General features: G+C 50.6%; 2 protein-coding genes across 3 annotated transcripts in view; both read left to right on the plus strand.

Moving 5' to 3' along the window:
- LOC145357570 (transient receptor potential cation channel subfamily V member 3-like) overlaps positions 1 to 22,280 on the plus strand; it is a 24,276-nt gene extending 1,996 nt beyond the window's left edge. Inside the window, exons 2-11 of the mRNA XM_080211046.1 lie at positions 378 to 554; positions 2,443 to 2,643; positions 5,212 to 5,259; positions 8,679 to 8,752; positions 11,240 to 11,405; positions 12,948 to 13,014; positions 15,750 to 16,018; positions 16,418 to 16,554; positions 19,504 to 19,604; positions 21,719 to 22,280. Coding sequence (XP_080067172.1) covers positions 378 to 554; positions 2,443 to 2,643; positions 5,212 to 5,259; positions 8,679 to 8,752; positions 11,240 to 11,405; positions 12,948 to 13,014; positions 15,750 to 16,018; positions 16,418 to 16,554; positions 19,504 to 19,576 — 1,212 coding nt within the window. The 3' untranslated portion in view covers positions 19,577 to 19,604; positions 21,719 to 22,280. The remainder of the gene's footprint in view (positions 1 to 377; positions 555 to 2,442; positions 2,644 to 5,211; positions 5,260 to 8,678; positions 8,753 to 11,239; positions 11,406 to 12,947; positions 13,015 to 15,749; positions 16,019 to 16,417; positions 16,555 to 19,503; positions 19,605 to 21,718) is intronic.
- Positions 22,281 to 25,358: 3,078 nt separating this feature from the next.
- LOC145357369 (transient receptor potential cation channel subfamily V member 3-like) overlaps positions 25,359 to 27,286 on the plus strand; it is a 48,331-nt gene continuing 46,403 nt past the window's right edge. For both annotated transcript variants that reach the window (XM_080210674.1, XM_080210675.1), the window contains exon 1: positions 25,359 to 25,437. The gene's annotated coding sequence lies outside the window, so the exon portion shown is untranslated. The remainder of the gene's footprint in view (positions 25,438 to 27,286) is intronic.

Consider the following 27,286-nt stretch of genomic DNA (forward strand, 5'->3'; position numbering starts at 1 on the left):
GAACCTGGTCCCCTGTCACTGTGAGGCAGCAGCACTAACCACAGGGCCGCCATGCTGCCACATGACTCCAGGTGTGTAGTTGGGTCATATGGATGTTTCTCTGTCCACAGATGCAGCCATAACCAGTGAGTTTTTGCAGCATTTTCTGTTTTTATATCAGGAGAATTTTGGGGTTATTACAGAATCTGAGCAAAAGCAGGAGCTGAGAGACAGATTGCCCACGGTCCAATCAAACAGCAGAATCGCTTCCCTCACTGGGAGTTGGCATCGTGTAGCTGTTATTCCCACTCTCTCTTACAGAGAGTCCCAGACGGAGCACCCCTGGGGTTTCTGTGGAATATTTACCTGGATACTAAATATTTCTCATCTCCCTGCAGATATTCAAACACATTCTGGGAAGGGAGATGAAACAGAAGAAGTACAAGCACCTTTCGAGAAAGTTCACTGAGTGGGAGTACGGACCTGTGTCTTGTTCACTTTACGATCTGTCTGGGGTCGATACCATTGAGGAGAACTCGGTGCTTCAGACTGTTGTGTACAGCAGCAGGAACACGGTGCTTTTCCCCTGCCAGAGAGAGCTCAGCGAGAGAACGGCAGCAAGAAACCCTCAAAACTGTCCCACTGCCTCCACTACACCCCCACCCCACCTCCCCCCCACTCCACCCCCCCACCCACTCCCCCCCCCACCACCCCCCCCCACCCCCCCACCCACCCCCCCACCCCCCCACTCCACCCCAACCCCTCCCCCCACCACCCCCCCCCCCCACCCACCCACCCCCCCCCCCACTCCACCCCACCCCCCCCACTCCACCCCACCCCCCCCCCACTCCACCCCACCCCCCCACTCCACCCCAACCCCCTCCCCCACTCCACCCCAACCCTCCCCCCACTCCACCCCAACCCCCTCCCCCCACTCCACCCCAACCCTCCCCCCACTCCACCCCAACCCCTCCCCCCACTCCACCCCAACCCCTCCCCCACTCCACCCCAACCCCTCCCCCCACTCCACCCCAACCCCCCTCCCCCACTCCGCCCCTACTCTCCCCCCACTCCACCCCAACTCTCCCCCCACTCCCACCCCAACCCCCTCCCCCACTCCACCCCAACTCTCCCCCACTCCACCCCTACCCTACCCCCACTCCACCCCTACTCTCCCCCCACTCCACCCCTACCCTACCCCCAACTCCGCCCCAACCCCCCTCCCCCCCACTCCGCCCCAACCCTCCCCCCACTCCACCCCAACCCCCCACTCCACCCCAACCCTCCCCCACTCCGCCCCAACCCTCCCCCCACTCTGCCCCAACCCTCCCCCACTCCACCCCAACCCCCTCCCCACTCCACCCTCCTCCCACTCCACTCTACCCTCTCCCCACTCCAGTCCACCCTTCCTCTCACCCCTCCCCCTCCTCACATCTCCCTCCTCCCTCAACCCTCCCCCTCTCTACCCCACCTCCCTCACCCCTCTCTCCCACCTTGCTCACCCTCCCCTCCTCCCCTTAGTCCACCTCTCTAGCCTACCCATCCCTCCCCTCCCTCATCCCTCCCTCACCACTCCCCACTCTATCACACCTCCCTCACCTCTCTATCCCCCTTCCCTAACCCCTCCCCCTCTCTATTCCATCCCTCCATCACCCCTCCCTCACTCCTCCCTCCCCCTTACTCACCCCTCCTCCTCGCTAACCCATCCCCTCACCCCTCCCTCACCCTCACCACTCACCTACTCCACCCCACTCTCCCTCACCCCTTCCCCTCCCTTACCCTCCAACCTGCCCCCTCTCCATCTCATTCCTCCTCTCTAACCCTCTCCTCCGCTCCCTTCCATTCCCATTATCTCTTCCCACATTTTCCCTCTGTCTCCCTCTTGCCCACCTCCAGTGATCTCTGACCCCCCCCTCCCCGTGGGATCAGTTGGCACTGCCTAGATCCCAGTGTTCATTCCTGGTGTTCCCTTCTCTCAGCAGGGGGCATCTTTAGACCTTCCGCATTCTCCCTTCATTTTGGGATTGCACTCTATTCATTCCCCCTTTCCCTTTCCGTTCTCCTACTCCTCTTGGATCTCCCTCCTCCCTTCCCCCCCTTACTCTCCTCTCGCCTCGCTGCTGATGCCTACCCGTCTGTGCTCAGCTGTGATGCCCCTGTAGCCTGCCAACACTCCCCATCTGGGCACACACATGATGATTACAGATGTGCAGCTTAGGGGGGTAAATGTGTGGGGTTAAGGGAATGGGGCGGGGCTAGGGGCCGGGGTATGATGCTCTGTCAGAGAGTCAGTGCCGACTCGATGGGCTGAATGGTCTCCTTCGGCACTGTGGGGATTCTATGATTCGTCACTTGGAGAAAGTGCCTGAAGGCAGCTGTGTGACTGCCAGGGTGTGGGGGAGGAATGGGGGGTGGGGGTGCGGTGTTTACTGGGGCATTTACCAATCCTCCTGCTGATTCCAGAACCGTCACGAGATGCTTTGTGTGGAGCCAATGAATGAACTTCTCCAGAAGAAGTGGGAGGACTTTGGCGCCTGTTTATTTATTGTCAGCTTCTTGTTTTACCTCACCTACATCATCACCCTCACCTTCGTCGCCTCCTACAAGTTCGAGAGAAGCAAAGCATTGGCCCAGGAGCACTGTTCACACTTCATTGGACATATGGTACAGAAACAGGCCATTTGGCCCAACCGGTCTATGCTAGCGTTTGTACTCTACTCCGGTCTCCTCCCATGATGGGGAGATGCCAGTGTCGGACTGGGGTGGGTGCAGTAAGAAGTCTCAAACACCAGGTTAAAGTCCAACAGGTTTATTTTGTATCACGAGCTTTCGGAGCTCCTTCATCAGGTCAAGGTCATCACTCACCTGGTCATCTGCCTCACCCCCCCCAACGAAGGGGCAGTTCTCCGAAAGCTCGTGCTACCAAATAAACCTGTTAGAATTTAACCTGGTGTTGTGAGACTTCTTACTGTCTCCTCTCGTCTTTCTTCATCTAAATCTATCGAAGTAACTAACCCTGTGTTCCCTTCCCCATTGAATACTTATCCAGATCCCTGCACTGTATCTACAATGTATTTCAATCCAAACCTTAGGTCCTAAATCTAAACAAACTGTGGCCCAATGGTTAGCACCGCTGCCTCGCAGCACCAGAGACCCAGGTTCGATTCCCGGCTCGGGTCACTGTCTGTGTGGAGTTTGCACATTCTCCCAGTGTCTACATGGGTTTCCTCCGGGTTCCTCCCCAACTCCAAAGTTGTGTGGGTTAGGTTAATTGGCCATGGTAAATGCAGGGATCACAGGGATGGGGCTCAGGGGTGGTCTCTTTGGGAGAGTCAGTACAGAAATGATGGGCCGAATGGTCTCCTCCTGCATTGTTGGGATTCTACGGAGGTCTGTGAGGCAGGGGGGCTGTGGTGAATTCGGGAAATGCGTTACATGTGTGACGGTCAACAGGAATGGCTGGTGTGCAAATAATTAACAACAGGGCTGAATAATTGGGATGGAGTGAGGGGGGAACGTAGGGCTTCCCCCTGCCCCCAAAACCAGCAGGCATGCAATGGACAGTGGGCAGCAGGCAGTGGACAGTGGGTGGTGTTTGGTGGGCAGTGGACAGTTGGTAGTGGGCAGTGTTTGATGAACAGTGGGTAGTGGGTAGTATTTGGTGGGCAGCGGACAGTGGGCTATGGATAGTGGGCAGTGGGTGGTGGACAGTGGGCAGCGGACAGTTGGTGGTGGGCATTGTTTGATGAACAATGGACAGTGGGTAGTGGACAGTGGGCAGTAGATAGTGGACAGTGCGCTGTGGGTAGTGGACAGTGGGCAGTAGATAGTGGACAGTACACTGTGGGCAGTGGGTAGTGGACAGTGGGCAGTAGATAGTGGACAGTGCGCTGTGGGCAGTGGATAGTGGGCAGTAGATAGTGGACAGTACACTGTGGGCAGTGGGTAGTGGACAGTGGGCAGTAGATAGTGGACAGTACACTGTGGGCAGTGGGTAGTGGACAGTGGGCAGTAGATAGTGGACAGTGCGCTGTGGGCAGTGGATAGTGGGCAGTAGATAGTGGACAGTACACTGTGGGCAGTGGGTAGTGGACAGTGGGCAGTAGATAGTGGACAGTGCGCTGTGGGCAGTGGATAGTGGGCAGTAGATAGTGGACAGTGTGCTGTGGGCAGTGGGTAGTGGGCAGTGGGCTGTGGGTAGCGGACAGTGGGCTGTGGGTAGTGGATAGTGGGCAGTAGATAGTGGACAGTGTGCTGTGGGCAGTGGGCTGTGGGTAGCGGACAGTGGGCTGTGGGTAGTGGACAGTGGGCAGTAGATAGTGGACAGTACACTGTGGGCAGTGGGTAGTGGGCAGTGTGCTGTGGGTAGCGGACAGTGGGCTGTGGGTAGTGGATAGTGGGCAGTAGATAGTGGACAGTGTGCTGTGGGCAGTGGGTAGTGGGCAGTGGGCTGTGGGCTGTGGGCAGTGGGTAGTGGACAGTGGGCTGTGGGTAGCGGACAGTGGGCTGTGGGTAGTGGACAGTGGGCAGTAGATAGTGGACAGTACACTGTGGGCAGTGGGTAGTGGACAGTGGGCTGTGGGTAGTGGACAGTGGGCAGTAGATAGTGGACAGTACACTGTGGGCAGTGGGTAGTGGACAGTGGGCTGTGGGTAGTGGACAGTGGGCTGTGGGTAGTGGACAGTGGGCAGTAGATAGTGGACAGTACACTGTGGGCAGTGTATTTCAGAGTTAATAGCCTTGATAAAAATCAAATTGACCTGTTGTTGATTGAACAATTTCTGCCAATTTGGGTGCTTGCCTGGCACCCCGTACTGCGCCCCCACCCCACCCCACATTATACGGCTGAGCTCGGTGGGGTGTGGGCAGGAAGTAGTGGGATGGACACCCACGCCATTTTACACAACCCTCCCCCCCTCCCCCCCCCACCCCCACCTCCCATGCCGGGGGGATGTAAATTTCAGGCCAAGGATTACAAACTGACATTCCTTTAAGGCAGTGGGATTCTCGGATGTCCCTCAGTGTTTGACAATGGAATCGAGAGCCTTTAAAGAGTCTTCATGTCAGAAGCACATCAGCCTGTCTGTGCACAGCAAGATCACACGTTTACACAGCATTGCAATATTAACCAGGATTGATATTTCATATCGTGACTTTAGTGTGTTTACATAGAGTGTGCTGAAGCTTTGATGACTGTTTTAATGATTTGAATGATTGCCTTTGTTCTTCCAGGCACAGAATTATATCCTGCTGACCACTGTGTACTTTCTGATTAAGGAGGTGGGTTTTACCGTTCTGTGGGTGCTTTGCTATAATAAGTGATGGGGCAGAAACACAACTCTCCTATTCTGCCAGTACAGTCTGACAATGGCAGGGGCTTCAGAGGGAACCCGCTTTGCTAATACTGCAGCAATCTCACTATTCACACTCCCTGATTGTGGAGGATCAGATAAACTGGGTTTTTTCACTTAAACAAGGAACAAGAAATATCATTGAAACTATTTCCCGAATTTAAAATAGCAAGTAAATTGCAACCACCATTCCATATATCGCACACATGCCCTGGGCCCACATACTACAGCTAGCAGAATTAGACATAGAAGCTTTTTTCAGTTTGTTTACTTATTAATTTATTAGCCATAACTACAGCTTACATTAACACTGCAATGAAGTCACTGTGCAATTCCCCTAGTCGCCACAGTGCGGCGCCTGTTCAGGCCAATGTGCCCTAACCAGCGCGTCTTTCGGACTGTGGGAGGAAACCAGAGGAAACCCACGCAGACACGGGGAGAACATGCAGACTCCACACGGACAGTGACCCAAGCTGGGAGTCGAACCCGGATCCCTGGCGCTGTGAGGCAGCAGCGCTGACCACTGTGCCAGCGTGTCTACCATTTTTTGGATAAAGTTATAGATAAGGTAAAACAAAGGAATATACAGTTAGATATCCTTTCGCTGGTCTTAATGTGGTGATCCAGTCTGGTGGCTGTTTCAAACAGTTGTCTTATAAGTTTATAAATACATAACTTCATAAGATAGAGGAGCAGAATTAGGCCATTCGGCCCATCGACTGTGCTCCACTGTTTGATCATGGCTGATATGTTCCTCGTCCCCATTTTCCTGCCTTCTCCCCATAACCCTTCAACCCCATTCCCAATTAAAAATCTCTCGAACTCCCCCTTAAATTGACTCACTGTCCCAGTATCCCCCACACTTTGGGGTAGTGAATTCCACAGATTCACAACCCTTTGGGAGAAGGAGTTTCTCCCTGGGTGTGGTTGGATGGAACAGATTTCCATGTTTAAAGCAAAATACTTGTGGATGCTGGAATCTGAAACAAAAACAGAAAATGCTGGAAAATCTCAGCGGGTCTGGCAGTGTCTGTGGAGTGAGAATACAGCCAATGTTAAAACATTGACCTCCTTCAATCTGCTCTATTCACTGCTCCCAATGAGATCTACTCTACATCGGAGAGACCAGGCGCAGGCTGGGTGACCACTTTGCTGATCACTTTCAGTCCGTCCACAAGCAAGACCCAGACCTGAAACAGAAAGTTCTGGAAGAGCTCAGCAGGTTTGGCAACACCTGCAGAGAGAGAAATAGAGTTAATGTTACGAGTCCAATATGGCTCTTCAGAACACCAAACTGGGAAATAGTTCAGTTTTAAAATTGAGCCAATCCGTGTCAGTGAGGACAAAGGTGACCGTGGATTGATCTGAGTTTGGACATGGACAGCAGAGCTTTGGATCAGCTGACCTTTATAGCAGATGGGGTGGCACAGTGGTTAGCACTGCTGCCTCACAGCCCCAGGGACCCAGGTTCAATTCCAGCGTCAGGCCACTGTCTGTGTTGAGTCTGCACGTTCTCCCCGTGTCTGCGTGGGTTTCCTTGGGCGCTCCAACAATGTGTGTATTGGCCGTGCTAAGTTGCCCCTTAGTGACAGGGAGACCAGCTAGGGTAACTGCATGGGGTTAGGGGAATAGGGCCTGTGTGGGATTGTGATCGGTGCAGGCTCGATGGGCCAAATGGCCTCCCTCTGCACTTTAGAATTCTATGGTTTTAAGATGGAAAGGCAGCTGGCAGAGTTCACAGGCGATGGCGGTCTAGCAGAGGGCGGATTGAGGTAAGTCTGGAAGATGGCCAGATTCAGAGCTGCGCTCCTCTCATTCTCAGCTGCCTACTTTCAGTCACTGCAGTTAATAAAAGTTGTTACATAAGAACGTAAGAAATAGGAGCAGGAGTAGGCCAACTAGCCCTTCGAGCCTGCCCCGCCATTCAATAAGATCATGGCTGATCTGTCGTGGCTCAGTTCCACTTTCCCGCCCTCTCCCCATAACCCCTTAATCCCCTCTCTTATCAAGAACCCATCAACCCGCTTCTTAAAAATATTTAGCGAGGCAGCCTCCACCACTTCAACAGGCAGAGAATTCCAGAGATTCAACACCCTTTGAGTGAAGAAGTTCCTCCTCAACTCCGTTCTAAACCGCCTCCCCTTTATCTTGAGGCTGTGCCCTCTAGTCCTGCTGTCCTTTCTGAGCGGGAAGAGTCTCTCCACCTCTATCCTATCCATCCCATTCATCATCTTATACGTCTCAATGAGATCTCCCCTCATTCTTCTAAACTCTAACGAGTACAAGCCTAATTTATTCAGCCTCTCCTCATAGCTCAACCCCCTCAACTCTGGCATCAGCCTAGTAAACCTCCTCTGCACTCCCTCCAAGGCCAAAATATCCTTGCGTAAGTACGGCGCCCAAAACTGCACACAGTACTCCAGCTGCGGCCTCACCAATGCCCTATACAGCTGCAGCAAGACCTCCCTACTTTTATATTCCATCCCCCTCGCGATGAAGGCCAGCATCCCATTTGCCTTCCTGACCACCTGCTGCACCTGCAAGCTGGGTTTTTGCGACTCATGCACAAGGACCCCGAGGTCCCTCTGCACCGTCGCCTGCTGCAGTTTTTCTCCACTTCTGAATTAAACCAAGTGGAACCTTTAGACCGACAGAATGGGGACAAATCAAATGGAGCTAACTCAGCACAAGTTCATAAAGATGATCATGAGCACTTACAGATATAACCTTGCAATCAAGAGTGACACAGGAGGCCATTCAGCCCATCTCTTGGAAAGAGCTATCCATCTATTCCCATTCTTCCTGCACTTGCCCCATAACCCTCCAATTTCTTTTCCTTCCTGCATTTCTCCCATCACCTTTGATCTGTGACCTCTGGCTGCCAATGCTTTTGTCACTGGAAATAGTTTCCCCCCATTTATTCTAAAAACCCTTCCTGGTTCCAAACCCCTCTGTTGAATCACCTCTGAACCTTCTCCACTCAGACAGGAGCTGTGCTGAACATGTAGCACTGCAGGCAAAGTGAAGAGGAGAAAGATTGCAAGTTGGTGGGAAATGGGCAAGAGAAATTGGCTACAGGAGGTGCGTCTTTCAAAGAGGCTGGAAGGGGAGGCAGTGGATGCAGACGTATCAGCTGCAGAAAAACATGCTGGTTAGGTGCATTGGCCATGCTAAATTCTCCCTCAGTGTATCTGAACAGGCACCGGAGTGTGGCAACTAGGGGATTTTCACAAAAACTTCATTGCGGTGTTAATGTAAGCCTACTTGTGACACTAATAAATTAAAACTTAAAACAATAAGATCTCAGAACCTGAGCAAATACTGATCAACTCCCTCTATTTCTTTCAGGGGGCAGAAATGATTTACCTGAGGCTTTCCAATCTACACTCTGTGCTGGTGGATGGATCCTTTCACGTTCTATTGTAAGTTCTCTTGTCAGTTAACTACATAGGATGTGTGAATGTGATTAAGAATGAGAATCTGAGTCTGCATGGTGTTAGGGTGCTGGACCAGAATGCCAGAGTATATTGTGAAGCCAGACTAGACTCACCAATCTTCCTATTTTGGCATCAATGGAAGGAAAGGATGCTTCCTTTTAGGAATGATTCCACTGACAATTTAGGGACTTTTTAATCACAAAACAAACTTTATTTAATAACACATTTTAAATATAACTCGAACAAATGAAGCAACCTAACTATTAACAGTTGAACAATATTTAAAAATGGAAGGGAAACAATGTTACTTTCTAACTTATCACTCTTTCAGTTCCAAATAAACAACATTCCTCTTACAGACTTAAATGCCACTTTAAACACAGTTAGCCTCCACAAATATCCTTGCTATAATGAGTCTTGACAGTCTTGAAGCTTTCAGAGATAGAGAGAGTTCCAGAAGCCTGCAAAATCCTTCTACCTTTATTGCTTTCTGTTTCTCTCTGCTACAGACCCAGGATTGCATATTACCCACATTTCTGATTTTTGATTTGATTTGGTTTATTATTGTCACGTGTATTAACATTCATTGAAAAGTATTGTTTCTTGCGTGCTATACAGACAAAGCATACAGTTCATAGAGAAGGAAAGGACAGAGTGCAGAAAGTAGGGTTACAGCCATAGTTGGATGTAGAGAAAGATAAACTTTAGATAAATGTGAGGTGATGCATTTTGGTAGATTGAATCAGGGCAGGACTTACTCAGTTAATATTAGGGCACTGGGGAGAGTTACAGAACAAAGAGATCTCGGGGTACAGGTTCATAGCTCCTTGAAAGTGGAGTCACAGGTCGACAGAGTGGTGAAGAAGGCATTCGGCATGCTTGGTTTCATCAGTCAGAATATTGAATACAGGAATTGGGACGTTTTGTTGAAGTTGTACAAGACATTGGTAGGGCCACACTTGGAATACTGTGTACAGTTCTGGTCACCCTATTATAGAAAGGATATTATTAAATTAGAAAGAGTGCAGAAGAGATTTTACTAAGATTTTACCAAGTCTTGATGTTATAAGGAGAGGCTGGATAGACTGGGAATTTTTTCTCTGGAGCGTAGAGGGGTGATCTTATAGAGGTCTATAAAATAATGAGGGACACAGATCAGCTAGATAGTCAATATCTTTTCCCAAAGAAAGAGGAGTCTAAAACTAGAGGGCATAGGTTTAAAGCGAGTGGGGAAAAATACAAAAGTGACCAGAGGGGTACTTTTTTCACACAGAGGGTGATGAGTGCCTGGAACAAACTGCCAGAGGCAGTAGTAGAGGTGGGTACAGTTTTGTCTTTTAAAAAGCATTTAGCCAGTTACGTGGGTAAGATGGGGATAGAAGGATATGAGCCAAATGTGGGCAATTGGGACTAGCTTAGGGGTTTTTAAAAAAAAGGGCAGCATGGACAAGTTGGGCCAAAGGGCCTGTTTCCATGCTGTAAACCTCTCTGACTCTAATACAAGTTAGGCTCATTCAAAAGTCTGACAGCAGCAGGGAAGAAGCTGTTCTTGAGTCGGTCGGTCCGTGACCTCAGACTTTTCCCGATGGGAGAAGATGGAAGAGAGAATGTCCGGTGTGCGTGGGGTCCTTAATTATACTGACTGCTTTTCTGAGGCAGTGGGAAGTGTAGACAGAGTCAATGGGTGGGAGGCTGGTTTGAGTGATGGACTGAGATTTGTTCATGATCCTTTTGTAGTTTTTTGGGATCTTGGGCAGAGCAGGAGCTATACCAAGCTGTGATATAACTAGAATGAATGGATTCTATGGGGCAATTGTAAAGATTGGTGAGAGTCATAGCGGACATGCCAAATTTCCTTAGCCTCCTGAGAAAGTTGAGGTGTTGTGGGGCTTTCTTATTTATAGTGTCTGCATGGAAGGACCAGGACAGATTGTTGACATCATCACATGACCCTGTCAATCACCCTAATCAGAAATCCCAGGGGAAATTAAATAAACAAAAATCCATTTACTCTTTTTAAGATAACCACTTGCAAAGTTAAAAATGAGTAATTATCCTGCTCTCCCAGAGTCTGAGTTGCATTCCCTCCAGACATACTGACTGCCTACAGTATTAAGCTGAATTTTTAAACGTTTCTCTCAAACACAAGAACCCTTTTCATGTAGATGTCCATATTTCACTACAATCATCACAGCGTGAATTGATCTATGTGAGGACAGGCTGAATTCTCAGTCCCTTTGAGGTTGGGCTAGAGAATGGCAGATGTGAAAGGGGGTAGTTACCCAGTCAGGATGAGGGCAACAGGAAGGGAGCAGAGAAATTAGCAAGAAGAAGGAAGACAGCTTGTAGTTGCCTCATCAAAGAACAGCACGGCACAAGACAGAGGCCATTTGGCCCATTTGATTTCTGCTGGTTCTTCGAAAGAGCTGGCCAATTAATCATCTAAACATGTGAATTACTTTCTCTTGTCAGTTTTCTGCAGTCCTCTCTCGTGATCATCTTCAACACCTTGTGCTGGGCAAAGGTGGAAGGTTCCAGAATCCTGCTCGTTCTTGCTCTGGCCCTGGGATGGTTCAACGTTCTGTATTACACACGAGGCTTCAAACTGACCGGAATTTACTGCGTAATGATTAAAAAAGTACGTGGAGAAATGCTCCTTGTTTCCACTCTGCTTATGGACTCTTGGTGTTTTGTCCAGTCTGTGAGCCTGATCGAGGTGTACAGAGGGACAGAGACAGGGTGGATAGGAAGGAACCTTTCCCCTTAGTAGAGGGGCCAATAACCAGGGGACACAGATTTAAGGAAAGGAGCAGATTTAGTGGGGATTTGAGGGAAAACTTTTTCACCCAGAACTCTTCTGGCGAAAAACTGCAGCAGGCGACGGCGCAGAGGGACCTCGGGGTCCTTGTGCATGAGTCGCAAAAACCCAGCTTGCAGGTGCAGCAGGTGGTCAGGAAGGCGAATGGGATGCTGGCCTTCATAGCGAGGGGGATTGAATATAAAAGTAGGGAGGTCTTGCTGCAGCTGTATAGGGCATTGGTGAGGCCGCAGCTGGAGTACTGTGTGCAGTTTTGGGCGCCGCACCTGCGCAAGGATATTTTGGCCCTGGAGGGAGTGCAGAGGAGGTTTACTAGGCTGATACCGGAGTTGAGGGGATTGAGCTATGAGGAGAGGCTGAATAAACTAGGCTTGTACTCGTTAGAGTTTAGAAGAATGAGGGGAGATCTCATTGAGACGTATAAGATGATGAATGGGATGGATAGGATAGAGGTGGAGAGGCTCTTCCCGCTCAAAAAAGACAGTAGGACTAGGGGGCATAGCCTCAAGATAAAGGGGGGGCGGTTTAGAACGGAGTTGAGGAGGAACTTCTTCACTCAAAGGGTGGTGAATCTCTGGAATTCTCTGCCCGTTGAAGTGGTGGAGGCTACCTCGCTAAATATTTTTAAGAAGCGGGTTGATGGGTTCTTGATAAGAGAGGGGATTAAGGGTTATGGGGAGAGGGCAGGAAAGTGGAACTGAGCCACAACAGATCAGCCATGATCTTATTGAATGGCGGGGCAGGCTCGAAGGGCTAGATGGCCTACTCCTGCTCCTATTTCTTATGTTCTTATAACTCGCTGCCTGAAAGGGTGGTGGAGGAGGGAACACTCTCAACATTTAAGCATTGGGATGAACACTCGAAACACCAAAAGCACTTACCAAGCGCTGGAAAATGGGATTAGAATAGGCATAGAATGGCCAGTGCAGATGGGCCAAAGGGCCTCTTCCTGAGCTGTAAAACGTTATGGCGTCTCCCTGTCGCTGTGCTCCAACGGGCAGAGGTCTGGGTCCCACATCCTGTTCCAATGAGGCTGTCAGATATTAAAGACAACATGGCACTCATTCATAATGAACAGGGAGTTACCCTGGGCGTCCCGGACATTACCTCCTCCTCAATCAACATCATTCCAGTTCAGCTTAGCTGGTCTTTATCGCAATGCGGTTAGTGGGAGCTTGCTGTGTACAAATTGGCTGCTGTGTATCCCACAGTACAGAGTGTGTACACTTCAGGAAATCCTGCACTGGCTGGTGTCTCCCCCATATAACCGGTGTAAGCAGTACGGTTCTGGTATAACTGAGACAACCATAGCCACACAATCCGAATCAATTAAAGAAACATCTTTCCAATTGTGTTTGACAGATTATTCTGCAGGATATCCTACGGTTCCTGCTGGTTTATGCAGTTTTCATCGTGGGATTTGCAGCAGGTGAGGTCAGCTTGGAAAATATTCCTGCACTTGTCGCTGCCGTTTCGGAGAACACTCGGTCTGTGAGGTTTCCTGGAATTGTCCCAATCACCTGTGGAGTTCGGAGAGAGTTTTCCCCCAGATTAATATTTCCGCTCTGTGCCCTTGGTTTCCTCCAGAGTTTTTCCCAGCTGTGGGAATGAGGAGCAGGGAGACCGGGAATGTTTTGTTACGACATTCCCGCTGTTTTAAAGAAGGATCTGGCTTTTTTCCCGCCCGTTACTTCAGTAAATCTCAAATTTTGTCATGGAGTTTTGAGATGATCCTGGAATCCTACAGTGCAGAAGGAGGCCATTCAGCCCATCGAGTCTGCACCAACCACAATCCCACCCAGGCCCTATTCCCATAACCCCATGCATTTACTTAGCTAGTTCCCCTGACACTGAAGGGCAATTTAGCATGGCCAATCCACCTAAACCGCACATCTTTGGAGTATGGGAGAAAACACTGGGCAGGCTTCCTAATCTCAGCAGCACTTCATACAGCAGAAGGGATCTCCCTTTCCATCTCTCAGACATTGAAGGTTTGAGAAAATCCCTTTCAAGTCTTCTGACTGACAGCATTCAGTCACTTTCGCAAAGTGAATGTGGAATTCCCTTCTCCATTGCTGCTCACTTAACCCCATTCTTTTAACACAGCGTTTATTTCAAGTCTCTGAGCCCTCATAGAAAGCTGAAAGCTTTTGAAATCCCTTCAGACCCTTTGAAAAGTTATATTTCCATTCAATTTTACTCCAGTCCGTTTAACTCTTCTTTGATTGACAGCTTAATGATTTTTAGACAGCACGCAGTCGGTATTATTTGCTTTTTTTTCACCTTGAAAACATCTAAATTACCGTCCATTGTTCCAAATCTCAATGTTTATGCAAAAGAGGAAATGAAAAGCACTTGGCTGCTTTGAGGTTGTCTGCAACTGTGACCACAAGGAGAATGGCAGCCAGTATCTGGTCATTATTACACTTCTGTTTGTGGGATCTTGCTGAATGAAAATTGGGATCTTGCTATGTGAAAATTGGGATCTTGCTGTCTGAAAATTGGCTGCTGCGTTTCCTACATTGTGACAGTAACTACACTTCAGAAGTGCTTCATTGACTGTAAGGTGCTGGATTCCGGGGAAGTGCCGGAAGATTGGAAAACGGCTAATGTTACGCCGTTGTTTAAGAAGGGTGGCAGGCAAAAGGCGGGGAATTATAGGCCGGTTAGTCTAACGTCTGTTGTAGGAAAAATGTTAGAATCCGTCATCAAGGAGGAAATAGCGAGGCATCGCGAGGGGAATTGCTTGATAGAGCAGACGCAGCACGGTTTCGTTAAAGGGAAGTCGTGTCTGACAAATTTACTGGAGTTCTATGAGGATGTGTCTAGGGCGGTCGATAGAGGAGAGCCGGTGGATGTGGTCTTTCTAGATTTTCAGAAGGCATTTGACAAGGTACCTCACAAGAGGTTATTACAGAAGGGCATGGAGTTGGGGGTTGGGTGTTAGTGTGGATAGAGGATTGGTTGTCAAATAGGAGGCAGAGAGTGGGGGTCAATGGGTGCTATTCGGATTGGCGGATGGTGACTAGTGGGGTGCCCCAGGGGTCGGTGCTGGGGCCTCAGCTATTTACCATTTATATAGATGATCTGGAGGAGGGAACAAGTGTATGGTGTCGAAATTTGCTGATGACACCAAGATTGGTGGAATGGCAAATTGTGCGGAGGGTGTGGAGAGTCTACAGAAGGATCTAGATAGGCTGGGCGAATGGGCCAGGAACTGGCAAATGGAATTTAATGTTGGCAAGGGCGAGGTGGTCCACTTTGGTAGGAATAATGGTAGGAAGGACTATTACTTACGGGGCGAAAAACTGCAGCAGGCGACGGTGCAGAGGGACCTCGGGGTCCTTGTGCATGAGTCGCAAAAACCCAGCCTGCAGGTGCAGCAGGTGGTCAGGAAGGTGAATGGGATGCTGGCCTTCATAGCGAAGGGGATTGAATATAAAAGTAGGGAGGTCTTGCTGCAGCTGTATAGGGCATTGGTGAAGCCGCAGCTGGAGTACTGTGTGCAGTTTTGGGCGCCGTACTTACGCAAGGATATTTTGGCCTTGGAGGGAGTGCAGAGGAGGTTTACTAGGCTGATACCGGAGTTGAGGGGGTTGAACTATAAGGAGAGGCTGAATAAACTAGGCTTGTACTCGTTAGAGTTTAGAAGAATGAGGGGAGATCTCATTGAGACGTATAAGATGATGAATGGGATGGATAGGATAGAGGTGGAGAGACTCTTCCCACTCAAAAAAGACAGTAGGACTAGGGGGCACAGCCTCAAGATAAAAGGGGGGCGGTTCAGAACGGAGTTGAGGAGGAACTTCTTCACTCAAAGGGTGGTGAATCTCTGGAATTCTCTGCCCGTTGAAGTGGTGGAGGCTGCCTCGCTAAATATTTTTAAGACGCGGGTTGATGGGTTTTTGATAAGAGAGGGGATTAAGGGTTATGGGGAGAGGGCGGGAATGTGGAACTGAGCCACGACAGATCAGCCATGATCTTATTGAATGGTGGGGCAGGCTCGAAGGGCTAGATGGCCTACTCCTGCTCCTATTTCTTATGTTCTTATGTTACTTTTCAATGTGTTTTTGTTGTGAAAAGCGCTGGAGAAATACAAATCTCCTTCCCGTTTCGTTCCCTTTCCTTTCATCCCACGATAATGCTTGTGTTTTTTACCAATAGCTCTCGCCACATTAATCGAGGAATGTCCGCCTGGCACTGACTGCCTGTACAATGGGTTCAGCTCTGCAATCCTAGAGCTGTTCAAACTCACCATTGGGCTGGGAGAGCTGGACATCCAGAAGCACTCCAGTTTCCCTTTCTTCTTCCACATGCTCCTGGTGCTCTACGTAATCCTGACCTTTGTCTTGCTGCTGAACATGCTGATCGCCCTGATGGGAGAGACTGTGACCAAGATCTCCAGCGAGAGTGAGAAGATCTGGAAGTTGCAGGTTGGTGTCCCGGAAGGTTACTGAGTGTCACTAGAAAAGGAGAAACGGAGATGACTTGATAAAGGTCTTTCATTAATGAACAGGTTTGAAAGGGTAGACACGGGGACCATTAATGTTAGTGGTCACTGATAATTCCGGTTGGAAATTCAGGAGACACATCTTAACCCAGGAAATAGTGGGAATACAAACCCACAAGGAACAGCTAAGGTGAACAGTGCAGATGTATTTAAGGAGAAGCTGGATAAACACATGAGGGAGAAGTGAGTAGAAGGATTTACTGATAAGGGGAGATGAAATAGGAGGAGGCTCCATGGAGCATAAACACCAGCGTGGTCTGGATGGGCCGAATGGCCTGTTTCTGTGCCAAAGATGCAAAGTAACTGGATGTGATCCTTCCAGAGAGCTGAGACCACTCTTCACTTTGAGAGAAGTCTGCCTAAGTGGCTTCGAACCAGATGTAAAAATGGCCACAGCTTCACCGAGGTGACAGTCGGAATCACACCTGATGGGAAGGAAGACAAGCGATGGTGTCTGAGGTAACCATTACATCCAAACGCTTACAAGAAAACAGATTTGTAGAAATATCTCGGTATTTGATAGCAGCAGAATTTCTTTATTAACCAGGCTCTGGGACCTGGGCTTTGACCAACGCTCCAACAGGCAGGTACTCCACAGCACACGGTCAGGGATCATTACGGCCGCTCCTCATTAAGACCATGAGACACTGGAGCAGAATTCAGTCACTCGAACCATTCTTGGTGTCAATCAAAACAACAACTGAGGGGAGATCACATCAGACACCAGGGACTGGGAAGGAATCTGATCTGTACCTTCCGAATCAGATCCTCCCCACTATCCATTCACTCCTCCAAAAACCATATCTGGAATGATAGGTTACAATTAGAGGAGACTGGGGAGGTGGGTGAGACTGGAGAGGGTGGGCAATGGGTGAGGCTGGAGAGGGTGGGCAATGGGTGAGGCTGGAGAGGGTGGGCAATGGGTGAGGCTGGAGAGGGTGGGCAATGGGTGAGGCTGGAGAGGGTGGACGATGGGTGAGGCTGGAGAGGGTGGGCAATGGGTGAGGCTGGAGAGGGTGGGCAATGGGTGAGGCTGGAGAGGGTGGACGATGGGTGAGGCTGGGGTACACGGGCGATGGGTGAGTCTGGGATAGGTGGGTGATGGGTGAGGTTAGGAGTAGGTGGGTGATGGGTGAGGTTGGGGGTAGGTGGGTGATGGGTGAGGTTGGGGGTAGGTGGGTGATGGGTGAGGTTGGGGGTAGGTGGGCGATGTGTGGGGTTGGGGTAGGTGGGGGTGAGTGTGAGGTCGGTGGGCGATGAGTGAGGCTGGGGAGGTGGGCAAGGGTGAGTCTGTGGTAGGTGGGCAATGGGTGAGTCTGGAGTAAGTGGGCATTGGGTGACAGGTGAGACTGGGGTAGGTGGGTGATGGGTGAGACTGGGGTAGGTGGGTGAGGTTGGGGGTAGGTGGGCAATGGGTGAGGTTGGGGGTAGGTGGGTGATGGGTGAGGTTGGGGGTAGGTGGGTGATGGGTGAGGTTGGGGGTAGGTGGGCGATGGGTGAGGTTGGGGGTAGGTGGGTGATGGGTGAGGTTGGGGGTAGGTGGGTGATGGGTGAGGTTGGGGGTAGGTGGGCGATGGGTGAGGTTGGGGGTAGGTGGGCGATGGGTGAGGTTGGGGGTAGGTGGGCGATGGGTGAGGTTGGAGGTAGGTGGGTGATGGGTGAGGTTGGGGGTAGGTGGGCGATGGGTGAGGTTGGGGGTAGGTGGGTGATGGGTGAGGTTGGGGGTAGGTGGGCGATGGGTGAGGTTGGGGGTAGGTGGGTGATGGGTGAGGTTGGGGGTAGGTGGGTGATGGGTGAGGTTGGGGGTAGATGGGTGATGGGTGAGGTTGGGGGTAGGTGGGTGATGGGTGAGGTTGGGGGTAGGTGGGTGATGGGTGAGGTTGGGGGTAGGTGGGCGATGGGTGAGGTTGGGGGTAGGTGGGCGATGGGTGAGACTGGGGTAGGTGGGTGATGGGTGAGGTTGGGGGTAGGTGGGTGATGGGTGAGGTTGGGGGTAGGTGGGTGATGGGTGAGGTTGGGGGTAGGTGGGTGATGGGTGAGGTTGGGGGTAGGTGGGCGATGGGTGAGACTGGGGTAGGTGGGTGATGGGTGAGGTTGGGGGTAGGTGGGTGATGGATGAGTCTGGGGGTAGGTGGGTGATGGGTGAGGTTGGGGGTAGGTGGGTGATGGGTGAGGTTGGGGGTAGGTGGGTGATGGGTGAGGTTGGGGGTAGGTGGGTGATGGGTGAGGTTGGGGGTAGGTGGGTGATGGGTGAGGTTGGGGGTAGGTGGGTGATGGGTGAGGTTGGGGGTAGGTGGGCGATGGGTGAGACTGGGGGTAGGTGGGTGATGGGTGAGGTTGGGGGTAGGTGGGTGATGGGTGAGGTTGGGGGTAGGTGGGCGATGGGTGAGGTTGGGGTAGGTGGGCAATGGGTGAGGTTGGGGGTAGATGGGTGATGGGTGAGTGTTGGGGGTAGGTGGGTGATGGGTGAGGTTGGGGTAGGTGGGTGATGGGTGAGGTTGGGGTAGGTGGGTGATGGGTGAGGTTGGGGGTAGGTGGGTGATGGGTGAGGTTGGGGTAGGTGGGCGATGGGTGAGGTTGGGGTAGGTGGGCGAGGGGTGAGTCTGGGGTAGGTGGGTGATGGGTGAGACTGGGGGTAGGTGGGTGATGTGTGAGTCTGGGGTAGGTGGGTGAGGTTGGGGGTAGGTGGGCGAGGGGTAAGTGTTGGCGAAGCTGAGTAGAATCTCTGTAACCAGCTAGATCAGGGGTTCCCACAGATTGCGTCGCAGCCCCGTTGGGACAAGGTTTTGGGGTCCCAGGCTCTGAGGCACCAGGTGACTGGGAGCTGAGTGTTCACTGGCTGTGAAGCCCCTGTCAATGTTCAGGGTTTTCCCTCGCAGAGGGCACGGATTAACTCTGTTTTCTGAGGCCCGATTGTGGCTAAAACCTACACGTTCGACAGGGCAATCCCAGCAGTTTTAAATCAAACCCACTCCCCCAACTCCATCAGTTTCCATTCTCGGGTCGTACAAACTCAGAGACATTATGTTGGGATCACATCGGGAAGAATAAAGGTCAAATAACAGAGTGAAGGATCACCCTCGCACTGATTGGACATCAGCTGAGGGTTCCGTGACCAAAGGCACTCAGTATGACACAGATACCCTACAGTACATTCGGCCCATCGTGTCCGCACTGACTCATTGGCAGAGTAATTCACCCAGGCCCTTTCCCCACACGGTTAATCCGTGCGGAGATGTGACTCTGCGGTGAGGTGCTAGTTTGTCTGCCAGGGCCCAATGGAAGCATTGCATCAGCACTGCAGAGTACCTGTGGGGAGCAGCGGACAACAGCAGGGGTAAAAACAATCCGTTTGCAACAGCCAGGGCATCCTGTTTAATGCCTGTTCTCCAAATCATCACAAACCAGGTTAAATGAGGTCAACTGGAATGAATGGGACACTCGCATCGAAACAATGGCTGAATCGATTGATGAACAGTGAGACAGCACAGAGCCACACTGACTGCAGGGTAGGTGTGACCGAGGGAAACACACACTGCCATTTCAATAACTCCTTACACAACATCACAAAGTGTTTTACAGCCAGAGATGTATTTTGGACATTAGTCATTGTTGCAATCGAGACAATTTAGCCGCTGCACTGACCGGTTAACTCTTTAGCAATGTTGGTTGAGGGATGAATATTGCCCAAAACACGAGGAATAACTTATATGTTCCTCTGAAACTATGACATGGGACACCTTGTGTTCACCTGAGAGAGAACAGCAACTCAGACAGTGCGGCACTCCCTCAGCACTGACCCTCTGACAGTGCGGCACTCCCTCAGCACTGACCCTCTGACAGTGCGGCACTCCCTCAGCACTGACCCTCTGACAGTGCGGCACTCCCTCAGCACTGACCCTCTGACAGTGCGGCACTCCCTCAGCACTGACCCTCTGACAGTGCGGCACTCCCTCAGCACTGACCCTCTGACAGTGCGGCACTCCCTCAGCACTGACCCTCTGACAGTGCGGCACTCCCTCAGCACTGACCCTCTGACAGTGCGGCACTCCCTCAGCACTGACCCTCTGACAGTGCGGCACTCCCTCAGCACTGACCCTCTGACAGTGCGGCACTCCCCCAGCACTGACCATCTGACAGTGCGGCACTCCCCCAGTACTGACCCTCTGACAGTGCGGCACTCCCTCAGCGCTGACCCTCTGACAGTGCAGCACTCCCTCAGCACTGACCCTCTGACAGTGCGGCACTCCCTCAGCGCTGACCCTCTGACAGTGCGGCACTCCCTCAGTACTGACCCTCTGACAGTGCGGCACTCCCTCAGCGCTGACCCTCTGACAGTGCGGCACTCCCTCAGCACTGACCCTCTGACAGTGCGGCACTCCCTCAGCGCTGACCCTCTGACAGTGCGGCACTCCCTCAGTACTGACCCTCTGACAGTGCGGCACTCCCTCAGCGCTGACCCTCTGACAGTGCGGCACTCCCTCAGCACTGACCCGCTGACAGTGCGGCACTCCCTCAGCACTGACCCGCTGACAGTGCGGCAATCACTTAATGTCAGTCTAAATTTTGTCTTTGTGTCTCTGGACTATCTGTGCAGTTATGAAAGGAACATGAACCTTCCGCCTGAGAGATGAAAGTTCAATCTGTGTTATAATGTGGGACTGAAGTAAATCAGTCTGCTGGTCACACCACTCCTCCCTTGGGTCACCCACCTCCCCACATCACACCACCCCCCCCAGTCACATCCATCCCCGGGTTACAACCCCCCGCCCCCCATGATCCCCCCCCCCCTTCCCCCCCACAGTCACACCACTCCACCCTAGGTCACACCCGCCAGCCCTGGGTCACACCCCTCGCCCCAGATCATACACCCTCTGGGTCACACCCATCTCCAGCCCCCCTCCGCTCCCGGAGACACACACTTTCCTCTCAAGTCACAGTCTGGGTGGCACGGTGGCTCAGTGGTTGGCGCTGCTGCCTCACAGCTCCAGGGACCCAGGTTTGATTCCCAGCTTGGGTCACTGTCTGTGTGGAGTTTGCACATTCTCCCTGAGTCTGCGTGGGTTTTTTCCTGGTGCTCCGGTTTCCTCCCACAGTCTGAAAGACGTGCTGGTTAGGTGCATTGACCTGAATAGGTGCCAGTGTGGTGACTTGGGGATTTTCACAGTAACTTCATTGCAGTGTTAATGTAAGCCTACTTGTGACGCTAATAAATAAACTTTATCAATATCCCCTGGGTTTCACATCAAGTTTAGGTACTTATTGGACTTTGTTTCAGAATCCTTTTCCACTCTCTTTACTATAAATATGCTCTGAAAATGTTCAAAGTTGGAACACACGAGGCCACTCTGCCCCTCTGCTCTGCTGTTCAATCTTAACTCCATCCATCCACCTTGGATCCCTGATCCTGAACACTCTGACCCATTCAGAATGTACCAATCCCCATTCCCTCTCTTTCCCGTATCCTCTGGCAACACCTATTGAGGAGAGAGCAGCAGATTTAAACTCCCCTTAGTGTGAGGAAATCCACCCTCTACAGCCTGGCCCGAATTTAAAAGCTCTGCCTCTTTGTCCTGGATGTTCTGAAGTCTAACGTTGAGCTTTTCTGTGTGTTCTCTCACAGTTTATCCCTGTGGATATATCCCAGTGAAGGATATGTTAATGGTGTGAGATGAACCAGGGATCTGTGGAAGCTCAAGAGGACCAGAAACTTGGACTGTTTGGTGCTGTAATTTCAGTAGGCAAATCCGCTGGGGATATCCGAGAGTTTGTGGTGATGCTTAAATGATAAACATCAACAGATTAGAGTCAGAAAATGATCTGTGGAAGGAGCCAGTCGGGGCTGGTTCTTCGATAAAGCCTTTGGTGAAGATATTGGCGCTGAGTGTAAATCCGACGTTAGTTTTTCAGCACTCTGTTCTACACATTGTCTGATTGCTGATTCATTCACTCACCTTACTGCCCAAGGCTGTTTCATCCCTTAGAATATAAAATCCCACCTGATGGACTTCTCTCATTTAAGGGAATTTAATTATGAATTAGAATATTTTCAACTTCAGAGTTAGAATATTACAAGATATTTTGCAAATTTCCTATGTCTAAACTGTGTTGAAACATATTATTATACTGTGAGATATGTTAAACTAGCAGTTTTAATCTTTGTATCTCAATTACTTATTAATAATAAATGCAATTAGTTTTAAATCTCTAACAGAAGATCTGCACTTGGATATATAGATGCAGCAACTCATAAGGAAATGGGAGTGATTATCTTCTCCCTGCTTCCCTTCTCTCCTCTCCTCTCTGCATTCTCCCCTCCCCACTCTACATCCCTCCTCCCCACTTTCTCCCCCACCCCCCGCCCTTTCTCTCATCCTTTATCCTTTCTCCCTCCCCTCCTGACCTGGGCCTGTTTCTGTATCGTGGCACGGTGGCACAGTGGTTAGCACTGCTGCCTCACAGCATCAGGGACCCGGGTTCGAGTCCAGCCTTAGGTCACTGTCTGTGTGGAGTTTGCACATTCCCCCTGTGTCTGCATGGGTTTCCTCCGGGTGCTCCAGTTTCCTCCCACACTCCAAAGATGTGCAGATTAGGTGGATTGGCCGTGCTAAATTGTCCCTTAGTGTCCCAAGATATGTAGGTTAGAGGGATTAGCCGTGGTAAATGTATGGGATAGGGAGAGGGCCTGGGTAAGATACTCTGTCAGAGAGTTGGCACAGCCTTGATGGGCTGAATGACCTCCTCCTGCACTGTAGGGACTGTATTCTGTGCCTATCACTGGGGAGGGGCCATTACATTTCAGAGACCCGGTTTTGTCACAGTGTTATGGAGATATTTAAATCTATTTCAAGCATTAGAGAGGTCAATAATGGACCACATGACCAAACCACCCTTGGCTTACGTGTGTCAAGAAACTAAATAGTGCAGCGAAGCAAAGCGATCTGGGGGATAGAGCTACACTAATCACTAAAGCAGCACGGCAAATCACTGAAATTCCAAAGATTGGGAACCTAGGATTGGGATTAATTTCCAGATAACATAAGAAATAGGAGCAGGAGGAGGCCATCTAGCCCCTCGAGCCTGCCCCGCCATTCAATAAGATCATGGCTGATCTGTTGTGGATCAGTTCCACTTTCCCGCTCTCTCCCCATAACCCTTAATTCCCTCGTCTGTCAGAAACCTATCTACCTGTGACTTAAGTATATTTAGCGAGGTAGCCTCCACCACTTCAATGGGCAGAGAATTCCAGAGATTCACCACCCTTCGAGTGGAGAAGTTCCTCCTCAACTCCGAAATAAACTGCCCCCTCCCCTTATCTTGAGGCTGTGCCCTCTAGTCCTGCTATCCTTTCTAAGCGGGAAGAATCTCTCTACCTCTGCCCTATCCAACCCTTCCATTATCTTATACGTCTCTATAAGATTCCCCTCTCATCCTTCTAAACTCCAACAAGTACAGACCCAGTCTATTTAGTTTCTCTTCATAGTCCAACCCCCTCATCTCCGGTATCAGCCTAGTGAACCTCCTCTGCACTCCCTCGAAGGCCAAAATATCCTTGCGCAAGTGCGGTGACCAAAACTGCACACAGTACTCCAGCTGCGGCCTCACCAGTGCCCTGTACAGTTGCAGCAAGACCTCCCTACTTTTATATTCAATCCCCCTCGCTATAAAGGCCAACATCCCATTTGCCTTCCTGACCACCTGCTGCACCTGCAGACTGGGTTTTTGCGACTCATGCACAAGGACCCCCAGGTCCCTCTGCACCGTAGCATGCTGCAGCTTTTCGCCCTTTAAATAGTAATCCCTCCTACTATTATTCTTGCCAAAGTGGATAACCTCACACTTGCTAACATTGTACTCCATCTGCTAGGTCCTCGCCCACTCGCTCAGCCTATCCAGATCCCTCTGCAGACTTTCCACACCCTCCGCACAATTTGCTTTTCCACTCATCTTCATGTCATCAGCAAATTTCGACACCCTACACTCAGCCCCCTCCTCCAGATCATCTATATAAATGGTAAATAGCTGAGGCCCCAGCACCAATCCCTGGGGCACTCCACTAGTCACCAACCGCCAATCCAAATAGCACCCATTGATACCAACTCTCTGCCTCCTATTAGACAACCAATCCTCTATCCACGCGAGATGAACGGAAAGCAATAACTGGAAGGTAATGTTAAATTTCCATTAAATCAGTGAGGCCACACTCAGAATACCCTGGTTTCCATATCAGGATAATGGATCACTGGAGACTGCAGAACAAAGTTACAAGGATGTTTTGAGCAATCGCAACAATCAGACAAGTTGGAACAGGCTGGGGCTTGACTTCTCTCTAAGGCTGGATTTTAAGCTCTCTCGGTCACCTTACATTCGGCAGGGTGTTGTCCCTCTTCCGGACAGGAATTCCCATCGTAGGGAACCGTCGGCCAGTCCAATTGGCCGACAGCTCTGTGTCCCTGAGGAGGCAGGATAGCGGGGTGGCCACTGCTGGGACCTCAGCCAGTCCCGGAAAAAGAGGGTTATGAAAGCCGGATTTATGGAAGTTCGGGATAGCAGCAAGGACCTGGCTGGCAAAGCCCGGTGAGGGAAGTGGGATGATAGGCCAGGGTCAGGGGGTTACAGAGGGATATGGGGGGGATGGGGGGGGAATGTTTCCAATGGGCACAGGACCCCCATAGGAGATCCTCCCCCTTCCTATCTGACACCGGAATGCCCAATAAACTGCTGGATTACCCACTTAGCCTGGGCCTCCCCCTGCTGTGACAAGGTGGGACACGGCAATAAGTAGCCACTTAAGGACCTCAATAAGCCCAAGACTAACTGTGCTCCCGAAGCCTCATTCCCCCTCCTACCCCCCACCCCCCCCCCCCACCCAGCCCCCACCCCCCACTCCCGCCATAAAATGGGAAATAGGTTTGGTGTGGGTGAGAAGCTGGCAGAGGACCCTCGCAATTTGATTTAATTTGATTTGATTTATCATTCTCACATGTATTGGGATGCAGTGGAAAGTATTTCTTGCATGCTGTACAGACAGAGCATACCATTCATAGAGTACATAGGGGTGAAGGAAAGGAGAGAGTGCAGAATGTAGTGTTACAGTCATAGCTAGGTTGTAGAGAAAGATCAACTTAATACAAGGGTGAAAGAGGGTGGTGGAGGGTGAAAGGAGGTGTAATTCTATACAGGAGGAACATTTGCTGTTACGTGCTATTCTCGAAAAACTGGAAATGCAACAACTGTCAAAAGATTGGAAGTAAGATTGGCCGAATAGATAGTGGGTAGGGAGGGTTAGAGGCTTGCCACCAGCAGAAAGCTTTTCATTCACTCTCGGGGTGATTAACTCAGGTAAGGGAACATTCAGACCTCTGTTTGTACTGAGCTGGTAAATAATTTCTCCCTTGTCTCTGACCTTTGGATTAGCTGCAGATCTAATGCCCCAGATTGTTCTGGAATATGAAAAACAGGACGAAAGGTGGAGACTGTAAAATCTCTGCAAATATATGAGGAAAACTGTAAAGTCCCTCAAAGAATTAGATCGAATGCACTGTCTGTTGTTCCATTTATTTATTCTTAAGATGTGACTGTCATTGGCCCACAGATCTTGAGAAGGTGATAGTGAGCTGTATTTTGGGATTGATACAGTCCCTGTGGTGTCGATAAACCAAACGTATTTTTAATTGTGAGTTCCAGGAGTTTGACCCAGTGACAGCAGACAAACAGCGATCTATTTCCAAGTCTGATGGTGAGTGGCTTAAAGGGAAACTCCAAGTGATGGTGTTGCCATCTGATGCTCCTGACCTTCTCGCTCAGAGAGGCCGCAGGTTTGGACGCTGGTATTGGTGCGGTGCACCCTGTCGGTTTATACAGTGTGTGTCGGTGGCGAAGGAAATGCAATTGGAAGGTGGTGGATGGGGTGCTGATCAAGCAAGGCTGCTCTTGTCCTGGATGCTCTTGAGTGTTGTTGGAGCTACATGTGAAGAGTGCTCCATCACACTTCTGACTTGTGCCTTGTAGGTGGTGGACTGGCCTTGGGGAGTCAGGAGGTGAGTTACTCACTGCAGGATTCCCAGCCTCTGACCTTCTCGAGTAGTCACAGTGTTTATATGCCTCGTTCAGTTCAGTTCCTGGTCAGTGGTGATCCCCAGGATATTGATGGTTAGTGGGGTGGGGGGACAGGGGGAAGGGGAGTGGGAGGTGGGGGGGATTCAGTGATTGCAGTATCATTCAAGGGGAAATGGTTAGATTCTCTCTTGGTCACTGCCTGGTACTTGTGTGGGGTGAACGTGGTGTTTCATCCTAATCCTGGGTATTCCCACTTGGACACAGACCGCATCAGTATTTGAAAATGTTCTTGAACATTGTTCAATCACCAGCAAATATCCCAACCTCTGACCCTCTGGTGGATGAAAGGTGTTGATGAAGCAGCTTAAGGTGATTGGGTCTAGGATGCTACCCTGAGCAACTCCAGTAGTGATGTCCTGGTGCTGGGATAACTGACCTCCAACCACCACAACCATCTTCCCTTGTGCCAGGCATGACCCCGATCCCCAATGACTCCAGTCTCGCTCTGGCTCCTTGATGTCGCACTTGGTCAGATGTGGTCTTGATGTCGAGGGCGGTCACCCTCACCTCACCTCTGCAATCCAGCTCTTTTGTCCGTGTTTGAACCAAGGCTGTAATGAGGTCAGGAGCTGAGTGACCCTGGAGAAACCCAAACTGGGCATCACTGAGCAGGTGCTGCTGGACAGCGCTGTCAATAACCTGGGTTGATGATGGACTGACTGGGCGGTAATTGGTCAGGTTGGATTTATCCTGCTTTTTGGTATGAGACATACCTGGGCAATTCTCCAGGTCGATGTCAGTGTTGTAACTGTACTGGAACAGCTTGGCTAGGGCAGTGGCAAGTTCTGGAACACAAATCTTCAGTCTTATTGCTGGAATATTGTCAGGGTCCATAATCTGTGCAATATTTAGTACTTTCAGCTGTTTCTTGATACTGAATTGACTGAAGATTGACATTGATGCTGGGGACCTCTGAAGGAGGGGGGACCCAGGAGAGGGGTGGGGAATCTTAGACAAGGGGTGGGGGTCCAGCAAGGTCTCCCCGCCCCCTCGCCTGTGCCTCCTCCCCCCTCTCACTTTGCTTTTGAACTCCACAGGTTGAGTGCAGTATTGATTTGGACTCCTCGCATTA

This window comes from Carcharhinus amblyrhynchos, chromosome 23 (assembly GCF_965287045.1).
Source record: "Carcharhinus amblyrhynchos chromosome 23, sCarAmb.v2.hapA, whole genome shotgun sequence".
Taxonomy (NCBI): domain Eukaryota; kingdom Metazoa; phylum Chordata; class Chondrichthyes; order Carcharhiniformes; family Carcharhinidae; genus Carcharhinus; species Carcharhinus amblyrhynchos.